The 15,544-nt window shown below is 31.0% G+C and overlaps 3 protein-coding genes across 3 annotated transcripts in view; 1 reads left to right on the forward strand and 2 right to left on the reverse strand.

Annotated features, from left to right (window-relative positions):
• Nucleotides 1-707: 707 nt before the first annotated feature.
• LOC131599101 (uncharacterized) lies at nucleotides 708-2,052 on the reverse strand. The gene is made up of 3 exons (XM_058871579.1): nucleotides 1,989-2,052; nucleotides 1,197-1,538; nucleotides 708-909 (listed from the first exon to the last, which is right to left on the reverse strand). Exons 2-3 carry the CDS (start codon nucleotides 1,425-1,427, stop codon nucleotides 838-840), a joined length of 303 nt encoding a protein of 100 aa, XP_058727562.1. The 5' UTR covers nucleotides 1,428-1,538; nucleotides 1,989-2,052; the 3' UTR covers nucleotides 708-837.
• Nucleotides 2,053-5,250: 3,198 nt separating this feature from the next.
• LOC131597125 (uncharacterized) lies at nucleotides 5,251-6,585 on the reverse strand. Its single transcript, XM_058869838.1, has one exon. It carries the CDS (start codon nucleotides 6,583-6,585, stop codon nucleotides 5,251-5,253), a length of 1,335 nt encoding a protein of 444 aa, XP_058725821.1.
• A 6,018-nt stretch (nucleotides 6,586-12,603) lies between these two features.
• LOC131597126 (uncharacterized) overlaps nucleotides 12,604-15,544 on the forward strand; it is a 28,563-nt gene continuing 25,622 nt past the window's right edge. The window contains exons 1-3 of the mRNA XM_058869839.1: nucleotides 12,604-12,902; nucleotides 14,175-14,243; nucleotides 14,348-14,528. Coding sequence (XP_058725822.1) covers nucleotides 12,870-12,902; nucleotides 14,175-14,243; nucleotides 14,348-14,528 — 283 coding nt within the window. The 5' untranslated portion in view covers nucleotides 12,604-12,869. The remainder of the gene's footprint in view (nucleotides 12,903-14,174; nucleotides 14,244-14,347; nucleotides 14,529-15,544) is intronic.

Here is a 15,544-nt window from a genome sequence, read left to right on the forward strand (position 1 = left end):
TTATATATGTGCTGGAGATCTAGCACAAAACTTAGAGAGAAAATTATATTTTATTCAAGTCATAAGTAAAAAGTATGAGACAAGTCAAGAGATAAAGTGATTTGAATCAAGATCCAAGAACCAAGAAAAATTGACTCTGTGATTTCAGCCTGCTTTATGTGATTTGAGTAATATGATTCAAATCAGGGGACCTCCGCAACGTATTTTGCGGGATTCTTTAAAACTCCCGTAGTTACGATTCCCATAGTATATATGCGGGGGTTCTGGCGAACCGCTGGTACCAAACTGCAGGGGTTATATTTCGGAGGTTTTAAACCTCCTCATTATAGAGAGTTAATTTGAGGCGACTCCCAGCCCCCTCTATCACCATTTGAATACGAGTTTTTATTTATTTTTTAACTTTTTTGTGGGGATTTGGAACCTCCGCAATTAATATTTTGTATCCTTATTTATCAGTTAATTATTTAGCCAATCAACTATTTTTAAACAATTATATTAAAAAAATTTTCTATTTTTTTTGTTTTATTGAAATTGTTTTTACAGTATATTTTTAGATTATGATATTTGTAATTAAGTATTAAATATAATCAGTAGACTACAAAATTAAATAAGTAACATAACATAAATGTAGTTAAAATGGTATCATAAAAATTAAATTCATGATAACATTTTCAACTTGAACATGATAATAATATGTTGTTCAAAATATTTGTGTGATATTAAATCTGACAATCAAACACAAATTTTAGTCTAATATAAATTTTCATCTAAAGAGTCAGCATAACAAAAACATAGAATCAATATTAGTCTTGTTCAATCTCCTTAATAAAATGCACATCAAATGTTGCTGCCACCACAAGATCCTCTTGCAATCAACGGCAAATTAGGCTCACTTGCAATATCACTTGGCTGAAATTAAAAAAAAAATAGATAAGTCTGCATAATGTTTGGGAAATAAGTCTGCAGAATATTTTTTAAATTGTCACTATACTATTGGGAGTTCTAATTACCCTATCAATTATGATAGAACCGAATTGTTTTTCATTGACAACAAAAGCCACAATAACTATCACAAATAATAGTGGAATTAGAGATATCTTAAGCTTAAGGTTCTTTGAGAGATCTTAAAACATAATATGCATTAGTTATTTTTATTAATGGAATAGTGAAACTAAAAGATAAAAGTTAGAACTTACATTTGAGAAACCCAAAATGTCAGCCACTTGATCAGGAATCTTTCCTTCTTTCATCATAATATATGCTTTAAATGCTGCCATATTGTTTTGAACTTGAGATTCCAAGTTCATGTACTTCTCTTGCCAAAAGTTAGATGATGGTTCAGCAACACTTGTTGAAGAATTACGCAAATTTGAAATTCTAACTCCATTATTTCTAAATGTATTAGTAGGATCTGCACCCATACCCATACTTCTCACTCTTCCAGAATACTCGGGCCCAAAGACTCTACCGACAACACCATTAGGAGATACTTGAGATTCATCAATATTGCTTTGTGTCAAACCCACTTCAATTTGCTCCTATCAATATACAAGATCATCATTTTAAAATCAATCACAGCAGACTTAATGATAAAAAATTATTGGTTTTACCAAAACAATCACAATAGAATTATATCATTAAATTAATAACAATCACAGTAGCCATTGCCTATCAATAACAGAAGTCATTTCCTATCATAAACCTATCATGAACCTATTAAAAACAGTAGCCATTGCCTATCCTGAATCTATCATGAATAAAAGTCATTGCCTATTATAAACCTATCATGAACATAATAAAAACAAAAGACATTGCCTATCATGAACCAACTATTGTCATTGCCTATCATTTCCTATCATGAACCAATACAAACAATTAGAAATTGAAGAGTTTTTAAAGATCTAATAGTCATTGCCTATCATGAACCCATTATTAAACTTTCAAACTGTAATTTAGAAAGTCAAGCATAGAATTCATCATGAACTTACCACAATATTCTTTGCTGCATCATTTACAAACGACCCGTCTTTTTTTTATGGGTTTCAATGTATAATTTTCCACGACTAGGTTGTTGACCGGTTTCCAAAAACTAAAGAAGAAAGTAAGTCAAAATAGATAGTAAGTCATATCAAATATTAGAACATACAAAGTTAATTTTTAAAACTACCATCTCATGTCTTTTTCTCGAAAGAGGTTTAGAACCACCGGTATGAGGAATCACTTGCTTGCTACGATTTTCTCTATTTTTGCGACAACGCTCCTATAAAAAATGAATACAAGTTAATTTATTAATAATATAACTAAAATAGAACAATAAATAAATAAAAGTAGAGATTGATGTTGGTGCTTGAGGTATATTATGAGCTTGAGGTAGAGATTGATGTGTAAGAGGAACTTGGGTTGGAATTTGAGATGAAGCATGAGCTTGAAGTGGAACTTGGGGTGAAGTATGAACTCTAGGTAAAACTTGATGTGTAAGATGAACTTGAGGTGGAACTTGAGAAAAAGCATGAGCTTGGGATGCTTGAGGTGATTGGGAAACTTGAGGTGAAGTATGGACTTGAGGTGAAGTATGAACTTGAGGTGTTGACTTTAATGGATTTGGAAAACGCTTTTGCTTTGCCATGCCTGCATATTATAACAAAATAAATAAAATAAATATCAATGTTTAAAATACCTAACAGAACAGAGCCTTTATAGTTATGATTTAAAATAAGAATTGTAGAAAAACAAATATTAAGAGAACACCAATGTTTGCATCATCCTAAGCTCCTTTCTATCTACACACATAGTAGTACAGAACAAAGCCTACCTTACCTTATCATCTCAATTGTATAACTTTGAATGGAATCTCATAAATTATTCTAGATTTCCAAATCACTTCCTCAATCCCAAAGTTACACGGAAAGTTACCAACAAACAAACATCAACAATCACAAATTCAACTATTCAAAAAAAGGTTACACGGAAAACATTGAAATTGAAATTTTTTACCTAATATTTAATCAACTACATCATCATTCAAATGATTTGTAGCTAATTGCACATACTCATCATCATTGTTATCAAAATGCAAAGGAAGTTCATGTTCTTCATATGACATGTTTTCATGAACTTCCTCTTCTACTTCTTCCCCCATTTCATACAAATCTCTCGGCTTTAAATGCACGGCAACACTCCATCCGGTATTAACAAAATCATCAACATAATACACCAATTGAGCTTGAGATGCCTCAATATACGGATCATGTTCTTCACGGTCACCATTATGAATCAATCTATCAAAATTTACACAATTGAAATTCCAGCTATCCTTTTTATACCCTCTATCTCGTGTGGTATCTGCCCATTTGCATTTGAAAAGAGCAACCTTGAAATGACCATAGTAGTTAATCTCAATGATATCTTCCAACTTCCCATAATAAGGCAAATCTGCTTGTCTTAAGTTTCTATCAACACTACTTGAAACACAAGATGTGTTGGATGTTAGAAAAACCCCACTATTTTGTGTTCTTAATCCCTCTTCTCTAGATAATGTTCGAAATTTGAACCCGTTAATGTTGTAAGCAGTATATCTCTTTGCTTTGTCCAAAGGTCCCCGTGCTAAGAATTTTAGATCAGTTGAGTATGAATTGGCTGATTCTGGTTTCAAAATCTAAATTAAATTGATTGCATTAGTTATCATATGAGATTAGATCTCATGGAATGATCACAAAATAACAAGAAAATTTGGAGTAATATTTATAACTTACCAATCTTTGAAAACAATCAACAAAATCTTTATACACTCTTTTTTCTATTTCTGTAGCAGAAGGTCTTCTTGACCTTGAACTTCTCCTTATGAAGTCTCTAAATTCTCTATGTTAATTAAACATATTTAAATCATTAATTGAGACTAGGATGCTTAAAATATTCCATCAATAAACAAGACAGAGTTCATTCTATTTACTCACTCAACAAAAGGTGTGACTATTGCACAATTGAGAAGAACATAACGATGAGCTTGAATCTTTTGCAAACGAGTTAATGTGAAATCTGAGGAAGCTCCCACTGGTTTACCAAGTCGAGTGAAGACGGGAGATGCAAAGTAAGATTCATTCTCATTTGAGTCATCACAGACACGTCTAGGTCTATTGAACCGTGTCTCTATATCTTCAATGTACCGAGAACAAAAAGTGAGCGACTCTTCCATTATGTAACCCTCAGCTATAGAACCTTCTGCTTGAGCCTTATTGCGTACAAAGGATTTCAAATGACCTAATTCCCTATAAAAACCATTATAGAATTAGTGTATACAATATTGATGCATATAACAAGATGCTTTAAATTGTAAAAGTAATTAACTTACCTCTCTATGGGATACATGTATCGATAATGCACCGGACCTCCAAGTTTTGCCTCCTCTATTAGATGAACACTTAAATGAACCATAACTGTGAAGAATGATGGGGGGAATAACATTTCCAAATGACAAAGTGTAATAACAATACACTCTTGGAGATTTTGAAGGTCGGTAATATTTAAACTTTTCCAACAGAGAAGTCTATAAAATGAACAAAACTCCACCAAGACTGTTGTAACATGGTTTGGCAATAAATTGCGAATGGCTAAAGGTAGCAAGTATTCGAATAAAATGTGACAATCGTGACTTTTCAAACCAGAAATCTTTTGTTGAGCGTAATCAACACATCTAGAAATGTTACTTTAGTAACCATCTGGAAATCTAACATTTTTCAATGTGTTCAAAAACAACCTTTTTGTATCACGTGTTAGTGAAAACAAAGCAAAATGATATCTCCCTTTTTCATCAGGCCAAAGATCACGTCTAATACCCATCTCTTGCAAATCTTTTCGAGCATTGAGATTGTCTTTTGATTTATTCTTATCTTTCAGCAAAGTATCCAAGACATTGTCACATACAGTTTTTTCAATATGCATAAAATCTAGATTATGACGCAGCAAATTAAACTCCCAATATGGAAGTTCAAAGAATATACTTCGTTTATTCCACTGCTGAACTTTTTTTCTAGGTCTCTTTTTGTTACCATTCAACATTTCTCCTTTCCCAAATGTAACATCAAGATCTTTTGTTTGCCTTAAAATGTCAGATCCTGATATTTTTGATGGCGGATTTCGTTCTTCTGTGTCACCATTAAAGCGAACTCGATTTTGTCTAAATCTATGATTTCTGCTCAAAAAACGACGATGACCCATAAAACACCACTTCTTACTTTTACTAAAACGAAAACCTTATGAGTCAAAATTATAATTTGGGCAAGCTAAACCTGTATGTGTGTTCCAACCAGACAGATTACCTAGAGCCGGAAAGTCACTAATCGTCCACATAAGAGCTGCCCGCATTCTAAAACTTTCATTCATGGATACATCAAATGTTACCACGCCATCATTCCATAGCTCCTTTAACTCATTCACAAGGGGTTGTAAGTAAACATCTATATTATTTCCGGGACTCGATTTCCCAGGAATGATCATTGACAAGATGAAGGAAGTGTGCTTCATACACATCCAAGGAGGAAAGTTATATGGGATCAAGAACACTAGCCAAACACTATATTTAGAATTCATGGTCCCAAATGGGTTAAAACCATCACTGGCAAGTCCCAAGCGAACATTTCGATGATCTGAGGCAAACTCGGGATGAATTAAATTAAAGTTCTTCCATGCTTCACCATCCCTTGGATGTCTTAATAGTCCATCATTGTTATTTCCCGAAGCATGCCATCTCATATGCTCTGCAGTCTTAGAACACATGAACAATCTTTGCAATCTTGTTTTTAGTGGAAAGTAACGTAACACCTTTGCAGCTTGCTTCTTCTTCTTCTTAGGATTCCATCGAGATGCTCCACAATGCTTGCATTCTTGTAGTTCTTTTTCGTCGTCTCCCAAGAACAACATACAATCATTTGGACATGCATCTATCTTTGTATAATTAAGACCAAGTTTATTGATGGCTTTCTTTGCCTCGTAAAATGAATGAGGTAACTTTGCTTGTTGAAACGCATCTCTCAACAAATCTAATATCATAGTAATTGCTTTGTCACTTAATCCACACAATACCTTTATATGATATAATTTGATTATAAATTCAAGTTTTGTATACTTGCTTCCTTCTTGCAATATCTGGCTTCCATCGTTGAGAAACTCACGAAAATCACCGCTATCAGCTCTTGTCCCTTCATTAGGTATGTCCTCTAAGGCTATCGGGTCTGATTCATTTAAATTAGCAGCATCTTGCCTATAGTTACCAAATGCATCATTGAGCATTGTTTCCATCATATTATATGATTGAAACTTATCTTGCACAAAGTCTTCATTTCTAGAAGACTCTGGAAGTTTTCTCTCACCGTGAAGGGTCCATACGACATAGTTCTTAGGAAATGGTTTGCATAGTAAGTGATCCCTAACTACACTTCTAGTTTGCGGTTTCAAAAACCTACACATCGGGCATGGACATCGTATTGTATCTGAAACAGCCACATTCTTAAAAGCAAAATCTAAGAATATATCTAATCCAATTTCATATTCAGGTGTGGTATGTAGCTTTGAAATCCAAGACTTATCCATACCTATAAAATTTTCATGAATAAAGATATAACATCAAACTAAAAAAAAGAAAGTATCCGATAAAGTTTATTATCTTAGTAAAAGATAAGATAAAATAGACACTTTGATAAAATCATATAATATACACTATTATTATCCTTTTATTTTGAAACTATATGACTACAATGTGTGTGTTGTGTTCATGTATCTTTACTCCTTCTCAAATAATCTGTATACACATAGGAGTAGAGGTGGACGAAAATTTCGAATCTAACCGAAATCGAAATTCGCTTAGTCTCAACCGAAACACAATTTAGCGGACGTGGATTCAACACCAACAATGAACAAGGCTTCGGTTAAGGATAAGATACATGTGATTCTCTCAAAGTGTACATGCTCAAAATGAAATTTAAGCCTTGTTTTTTTATATTATAAAATTAAACTTCTATTATTGAAATCACATCTCTAGATATTATTTGAATCTATAAATTGATAAACAAAAAATGTATGAGTTTTCATTTTATTTCTATGGTTGAAAATTAAGTTAGTTTTGAGTTACATAGGAGTTAAATGATCATATTGATGAAAACATGTGTTGAGTGTCTGATTCTGTGTACATATAACTTAGTGTCAATATTATTATATTTGTTCACCATCTATTTGTGTTGTTGAGATTTGTTCACCATCTATTTGGTAGTTACAACAAAGAATATCAAAGATTCAGTTGTTCAAGTTCAAAACTTCTGGTTTTGGTTGAGTTTTTCTCATTTCCATTGGTGCAATATTTAATGCAGAAACAGACAAAGAAATTAAGAGTAAAATATTCATAATTTTACTTATTTTGATAAAGTTTGATATGAAAAGAACAAAGATACATACATGATTGGATTATTCCATGCAAGTGAAATGTAAAAAAGTTTTCTTTCAAAGCATCTTATATTTACTTTTAAGGACCAGAAACATTTGTCTTTCCCTACTTTTAAGTATTAACATTTTCACTATAATACTCAAAGTCCACTTTCATTTTATACTTCTAAAGTTATAACAAGAACATGAGTACTGTGAAAAAAATAAAACATTGTTCAGTTGGTGAAAAACCATTGAATAATATATTTTTTTTGCATTGAAATATTTGACATACATATATTCCTCAGAACTATGGAGTATTAATGTGTCAAAGAGAGAAACTTTGTGAAATTTGTAAGTTACTCTCTCAAAATATGGCTAAGTTTTCCATTACGGATTCTCTTTCGAGGTTTCTTCCCTTTCACAATTTAATCAACTTCTCATTTGTGTTCTTCATGTATCTTCACTATATATATATATATATATATATATATATATATATATATATATATATATATATATATATATATATATATATATATATATATATATATATATATATTTCACAATAAGTTTTTTTTTTTTGCTTTTGTGAATCTAAATTTCTTAGTCATCAAACTAATTTAAATCAATGCTCCATAATACTAATTTATACCAGAGAAATCAATGCCAAAAGAAATTAAAACTAATGAACCCTAAATTCCCAAATCAAACCTCTAATATATATCTCATTGAAATTGAATCTTTTTACTATTCTATAATGTTTTAGTTCAAATAGGGAAGAGAAACACTGTATTTGTAGGAGGGTTTAGTAAACCAAATGTTAAAGATTGAGACAAATCCTAATAAAGCAAAGAGAAGATAAAGAAAAACAAACTAACCTTAGGAAAGAAGAAGACCGGAGAGTAATCGGAGATTGTTGCCGGCAACAGACAATGGTGGAGTGACAACGGCAGCGAGCGCAATCGATGTTGTCTTGTGAGAAACAGGTGAGAGAAGGCAGCTGTGTTGTGAGAAGCGGTGGACTTCTTAACCCAAGAGTCTCTCTGTTTCTTTTTTTAATTTTATACAATTACTTATATGTTATATTATTTATATGTTATATGATTATTTCTTATATTAAATTATATTATATGTATTATTATAATTATAATTAATAATTAATGTAAATAAATTAATGTAAATTAAAAACAAAATAAAATATATGGCGTCAGTTTTGGTGAAATAAATATTTGGCGCCAAAATGTTTATCAAAAAAGCATAGAAGACTAAAAGTTAGAGTAAGAAATGCGACAAGATTACGGGGGTTACAAACCCCCGCAAATTAGTCTATTATTTTTCCCACAAACTATAGAATATCACTTTTGGTTCCAATTTCGGGGGGTTTTGAAAACACCCTGCAAATTAACCGCCGCAATCTAGCGCGTTTTTTGTAGTGTTCAAATCACACTTCTAGAACCTTAACTTTTTCAAAGCATGAAATATTTTTTAAGTATCCAAACTTTACATGATTTGTATCATTCTTAAATTTTTATTTTGATCCAAAACTTGGACAACATGACTAGAAGCATATTGCTCTGACCCTAATCAAATAGTTTTATTTATCCATGTGTAAAAATAGTTTACGAATTCAACCTTAGGATGTGAAATTCACTCAATAACAATATGAAAAAACTAAAAGCTAAATGACAAGCAACAAAAAAATCCTAGTAGGCCGAGGGAACTTTAGTCTTCTCCTTTTTAGGCTTGGTAAGCTTTCAACTTTTGCAATTGGAGTTGCGCCGACTTTTAGCAGAAGGAAAGTGTAATCCTTGTTTTCCTCCATTTTCTTGTGCTCCCCTTAAAATATTGTATAAAATCACAAACAACATAAAATGCATCAAATCTAGACTCATATTACAATTTATCCCCCATTTGTTAAGATCAAAAAGGAATATGTGCTAACGAGCTTGAACACAAAATGAAAGTAATACAAAAAAATATTCTAGAGAAACAAAATCAAAGCTTAAATAGCTAAGAAAAATATACAACAAATGAGGATACAGAGCATATATATATATATATACAAAGAAAGACACGTTGAATGCAACAAATATGTGCAATACGATATGAAACTAATCAGCAACAAAGCTATGTAATCATGATGTACATGAATGGAAGATCAAATAGTGCATTAATAAATCAAAATGTGCTATAAATGAACATAATTAATATGATAAACTTTAAAAGGTTTTAAATGCACAATGAACAATCATACAACACCTTTGAACTTAACGAACAAAAAAAGTAAAAAAATAGATATATAAAACAAAATACAAAGGTAATTGATCTAAAGATAAAATTTGTAAGAATCATACCAATAAGGTTAGTTTAGATGTAACTTGCTACAATGAAATGTTAGTTTGCAACATATTACAAATATAGCCGAAAGAAATAAAATATAGATCCAAATCTATTTACAGCACGAAGAACCCAAGATTCTCAATTTCCTATGTTTCTTGTGAAGCAGATATGTGGATAACAGTTTGGTAAAAATATCAACCAATTAATTCTTTGTTTCCACATATTCAAAATAACATCATCCTTTTTAACATGATCGCAGGAAAAGGCGTCGACTTTCTATATGTTTAGTGTGTGAATGTATCACAAGATTCTTAGTACAACGTATATTGCTAGTGTTATCACATCTAATGAAAACACAACCCAGTTTTAAATCGTAATCCAAAAATTATTTTTGTAGCCATTCGACTTGTGCGCATCAATTATTGGCTGTGACATATTCACCCTCAGGGGTAGAAAAAGAAACGTTATGTTGCTTTGTATTGTGCCAACAAACTAATTAAGAATGATAGGAACAAAATATAAAGCTAAATAACAGGCAAGAAAATACAAACCCTAGGAGACAGAGGCAATGCACTTTAAGAATGAGGCATTGATCTTACTTTATTTTGGCTAGATTGATTATCTCAAGAATTTGTTTTTCTAAAATAAAAGCAGTCTTGCGTCTTGAAATGTGTTTTCCTAGCAACTTCATAATACTTCAGTATAAAAAGTTGATTTAGCTAATAAGTCTATAGTCAATTAGATCTTAAGGATGATCATATAGGGATCAAAGTTAAAAAGATCTAAATGATGAATTACATCAATATAACATTAGAATGAAACTTGTTGACAAAACCAAAAATATTGTCTTTCGTAATCTCTCAACACTTCAAGAAATTGAAACTATGGCCATCACAATTCTAAATGACATCTTTAATTTCTTCTAGAGGATGGTCACTCCAACTTATCAAAACAATGTTGTTCAATTGATTTAATATAGATGATGTAATACGGGTCTATCCAGTGTTTTAAAAAACGGATCGAACCGGTCGGTTGGATTGGTTAGACCAGAAATCGGAGGGGTCACCGGTCGGGTCTGATTGTTGGAGCATGTATGCTATTGAACCGGTGAGAACCGGCCAAAACCAGAAAAAATTGGTGAACCGACGGTTTTAGAAAATCAGTGGTTCAAATGCATGCTCTTTTTTTTTCCGCACAAAATGATGCAGTTTTCATGATTTTTTAAAAATATAATGAAATTTTAATCAACATGTTATTTGGAATAACTTTTCCCCTACATGCAATTAGACCTGATTTATAATTTGTTTAAATTTATATTTTGTATTGTTTTGTTATGAGTGATGATTTTAGTTAGAATTCGAATGTAAAGAATAAATATGTGAAATTATGAATTTTTAAAATTTTAAAATTTGGTGGGTGGTATGTTATTTTAAGATTTCTCTAACCTATGTTGCTTATGTTGTCCATTTGGGATAATTAATTTGTTTTTTGAGTTTTACAAATAATGTAAAAAAATAGTTGACTACGAATAATATAAAAAATACCTGAATATATATAATGTGAAAAATTATAAAAAATTATTTTTAATTTGTTTAAATATTATATTTCTAACTTATAATTACGTGAAAGAGCAAATATGTTTGGTTATGTTAAATGTAAATATGTGATTATGATTTATTAACATTGTTTAAATAATTTAAATTATATTGGGTTTAAAGACATATAATTAATTTGTATCCAAAAAAAAAAAGACATATAATTAATTACCGAAGTGCATTTTAATTATATTTATGATTTATGATTTAATAGTTTCGCAAGAAGTTCTTGACATGTGCATTAAATTTGAAGTTGCATGAAAATGGAAAAAGTGAATTTCTTTACTTAAAGTATGTCTCTACTATTTTCGGTAAGTCTTTATACATAAGAAGAGAATTAAAAAATGCAGGAATTGGCTAAAGGCGCAAGCCATAAACATCAGAAAAGGCAGAAGTTCATCTTAAAACTATCACAATACAATCTACTTCAAGTTCATCTTAAACCTCTCTCGATACAATATACTTCAAGTTCATCTTTAAAATATTTCATTTTCTGCTTCATAAAATTCTGAAAAATGAAGTTTTGTGTTCTCACTTTCTTATTTATTTTTATTTTAAGAGTGAACTCCTCTTCATTAGAAGAGGATAAAATAGTAAGCCTTCCTGACCAACCATCGGTTGACTTCAAACAATATTCAGGCTATGTGTCTGTTAGTGAAAGTAGAAAACTCTTCTACTATTTTGTCGAGGCAGAAGTTCATCCGGCTTCAAAACCAGTCGTGCTATGGTTAAGTGGCGGTAGAGTTTCTGTACATATTATGTTCTTATGTAGAAAAAAAAATTGTTGCCCTGCTAATGACTAGTAGTTAGTAGTTAGTTAATATTTTTCTAAATTAGCATATTTTTATTTAATATTTTGAAGGACCGGGCTGCTCTTCTATCGGAGGCGGCGCTTTTGTCGATAACGGGCCTTTTAAGCTCACTGTTAAAGGTCTTGTGAGAAACCCTTACATACAGCTGGAACTCAGGTAACTCATGATCTCCTCTATTATTCCAGAAGAACCATGTCTGCAAAAAATTACTAAATATGACGTTTGCTAATGCCATTCAAAGTGATGTAATAAAAAATTAATGCCTCAATAAATATAACAAGAAAAATAATCATGTACACTAAAGAAATTGGTACTAAGACTATAAGATAAACTCTAAAGTTGAAACTTCAAAGAGTCGGAATTACAACCAAAAGAAAAGCCAAACAAGTAAAGTTGATTTGATTACAGATTTAAATTTCCCTCTATGGTTTTATGAATTTGCTTTATCCTTTGCTTACAATTTTGTAATAAGCTTTAGAATTTATATTTCATTTTGATAAAATTTGATTTTATATTTACCAAAACATTAATTAAAAGAAAAATTTAACACATAATTTTTATATTTACCAAAGTACACTTTTATTTTATTTTCAAATTTTATTTATGATATAGTTTTTTCTCAAATACATACTAACTTTGTGATTTGCAGCAAGGGACAACCTTGTTTTTCTCCAACATTGGTTCTCTAAATTTTACAAGTTCAAAACCAATGACTTTTTTATCGCGGGAGAGGGCTATGCAGGTAGTATCTAGTATCTAATAGAGGAGTATAATAGTATTTATAATATTAGTTATTAGTATTGTTATTGAACTCTAGCTATATTTGGACTTTTAATAGTTGTTGGGCTTTTAGGTTTATAATCAATTAAGAATATTATATAATGTAGTTTCATAGAGACATTGAGAAAAATCAAGAAATCAAAGTTTATCTTTTATTTTAATTTCCTTAGTTTATTTTAATGTCTTTCTCTTTCTATTGTTGACACCCTAATCCTATTGTCTTGGTAGGAATTTCTTCCTAACATTGGTGCTTTCATTCTTGCACTCAACATCTTCTATGGCATATTCTTGCTACATTCCATACGAACAACAACACAACACCTTCATTCTTCCATCCGGAAACCAATATCCTACACATTATTACCCATCCATAAATCCTTCATTTTCAACCTTCATTCCGTACCAACAACACCACATCATTTCTGACCCACATCAACAACCACCCTTCATCTTCTCTTATCCTTATGAGTCCATTGTTACACACACAGCACCTTCATTACCAAACCATATTTTAACACCTTCACATCAAGATTTCTATTCACAAATAGAAACTCTAAAATAATATATAATTGAAACCTATGAAATCTCAAACAGATCTAGAGAAGAGTTGAAAGAACAATATATAACTATTTTCTATTGTCTGATGTGTACATTGGCTATTGTCTCCATTAAATAATTTACCACGGAAATTTGCCCAAGTGTCACTTCAATTACCCAAAAATACTTTATGGTTTCTAATGGGTTGATTCCAAATTCTGCAATTACTTACTCATGAATTAGAGAAAAATAAAATTATATTTTTAGAACCTTCAGGACAAGGTTCAAGTGGACCCCGCGGCAATGATAGAGAATGGAATTTAATATTTAAGTTTATTAAGAATTTATATAAGTAATAGTTTTATTTGTATTGCTATTTATTTGGGCCTTTAATATTTGGGCTTTCTAATTTGTTATCCACTAGTATCATTATATATTGTAGTCTCATTGAGACATTAGGGTATCAAAGAAAAAAAAATGAAATTTAATTTTCTTAGTTAGTTTTTATCTTCTTTTATTTTACAGCTTTTATTAGTCTTTCTCTAGTTTTGTTAGGGTACCAAATCAGCTTCCTAACAGTATCTTATCTTTAATATATATATATATATATATATATATATATATATATATATATATATTATTTTTCTGTAAATTTATTTTGATTAATGTAATATAATGCATGTTTGTTTGTGTTTAGGACATTATGCACCCCAACTTGCTCAGCTTATTCTCCACCAAAGCCAATATAAATCTAAAAGGGATAGCTGTGAGTCATCCTATTTTCTAAATTTTATATAGTTATTTAAATTTTAAAAATCATTTAAACACTATTTATGTCGATTAACACTTTTACTCAATTGATATTTACAGATAGAAAATCCTCTTTTGGAATTTAATACCGATTTTAACTCCATTGCGGATTTTTTATGGCTTCGTGGACATCTATCATCGTCAACGTATGAGATGTTAAAAAGTGTTTGTGACTATGCCACAATAAAGCGACAACATAGAACTGGTGAATTTACTACCAAAAAATCAAGCATACCTACAGGTATATAAATTTCATCCAATCTCTTAATCCGATTTCTCTTCTTGATTTGTTTTTTATGTTCATGTTCTTATGCTTGCTCTTATCTTTTATTTAGCAAGGAGGAGAGAAGGCTCGTGTATGTAGAAGAGATGCAACGATTGCATACCTAAATAGGAAAGAAACGCGAAAAGCTTTCCATGCTATGTTTGTAGGGATGGAAAGATGGTCACTATGTAGTGGGTACGTTTTTATTTTTTACAAAACTTATGTGCTAATACCAATTCCATTTTGGAATAGAATATAAATTGACTCATTTTTATTTAGTGCTAAGATTTTGGGACACGTACCTTAATAAATGAAATGGCCAAAGATTTTGGATTTAACACATCAAGGCCTCATCAGACATGGTTTCAAGGAGGGCTGGTAAATATATGTCTCTACTTTACTTGAGTGTTAGAAATAATATCATGAGTTGACATGTAAACTATAATTTTAAGGAAGGCTGGTAGATTTCTAGTCATAAAAATTATATCTTCCATGAACATTTTTTACTACTGTCATACCCTAATTTTTTACCCCCCTGAGATGACATATCTTCAGGATTTTCATCAGGTCAAAGCAAGTACCCAGAGCAGTCACCTCTTTATTTGGCATTTAATCAAGGTTGTTCAAAGACAAGAAAACTCAGGCAAATGATCAATCAATAGAAGGATTAGTCTCTAACATAATCATAGGACTCAAGAGCTTCATTTTCTCACCTATGATTGATTAGACACCCAGTCCTCTGAATACAGATTTACTCAGGTCACCAGACTAGGGTTTTTGAGCCTATCAAGGACTAAAATCAGGGATCACCTTTGGGAAACCCTAAAAAGCTTCAGGACATCTATTAAAGACTTCAATCATCTTCAAATAATCCATACAATAAGATCCACTGGACATCACACCTCAATTCAAGATCCACAGTCACCAATTTCATCTGGTCGACAATTAGGGTTTTTAACCTAATTCATCTAGATAGTTGACTTTTAATCAGG

Source organism: Vicia villosa, linkage group LG4, assembly GCF_029867415.1.
Source record: "Vicia villosa cultivar HV-30 ecotype Madison, WI linkage group LG4, Vvil1.0, whole genome shotgun sequence".
NCBI classification, from domain to species: domain Eukaryota; kingdom Viridiplantae; phylum Streptophyta; class Magnoliopsida; order Fabales; family Fabaceae; genus Vicia; species Vicia villosa.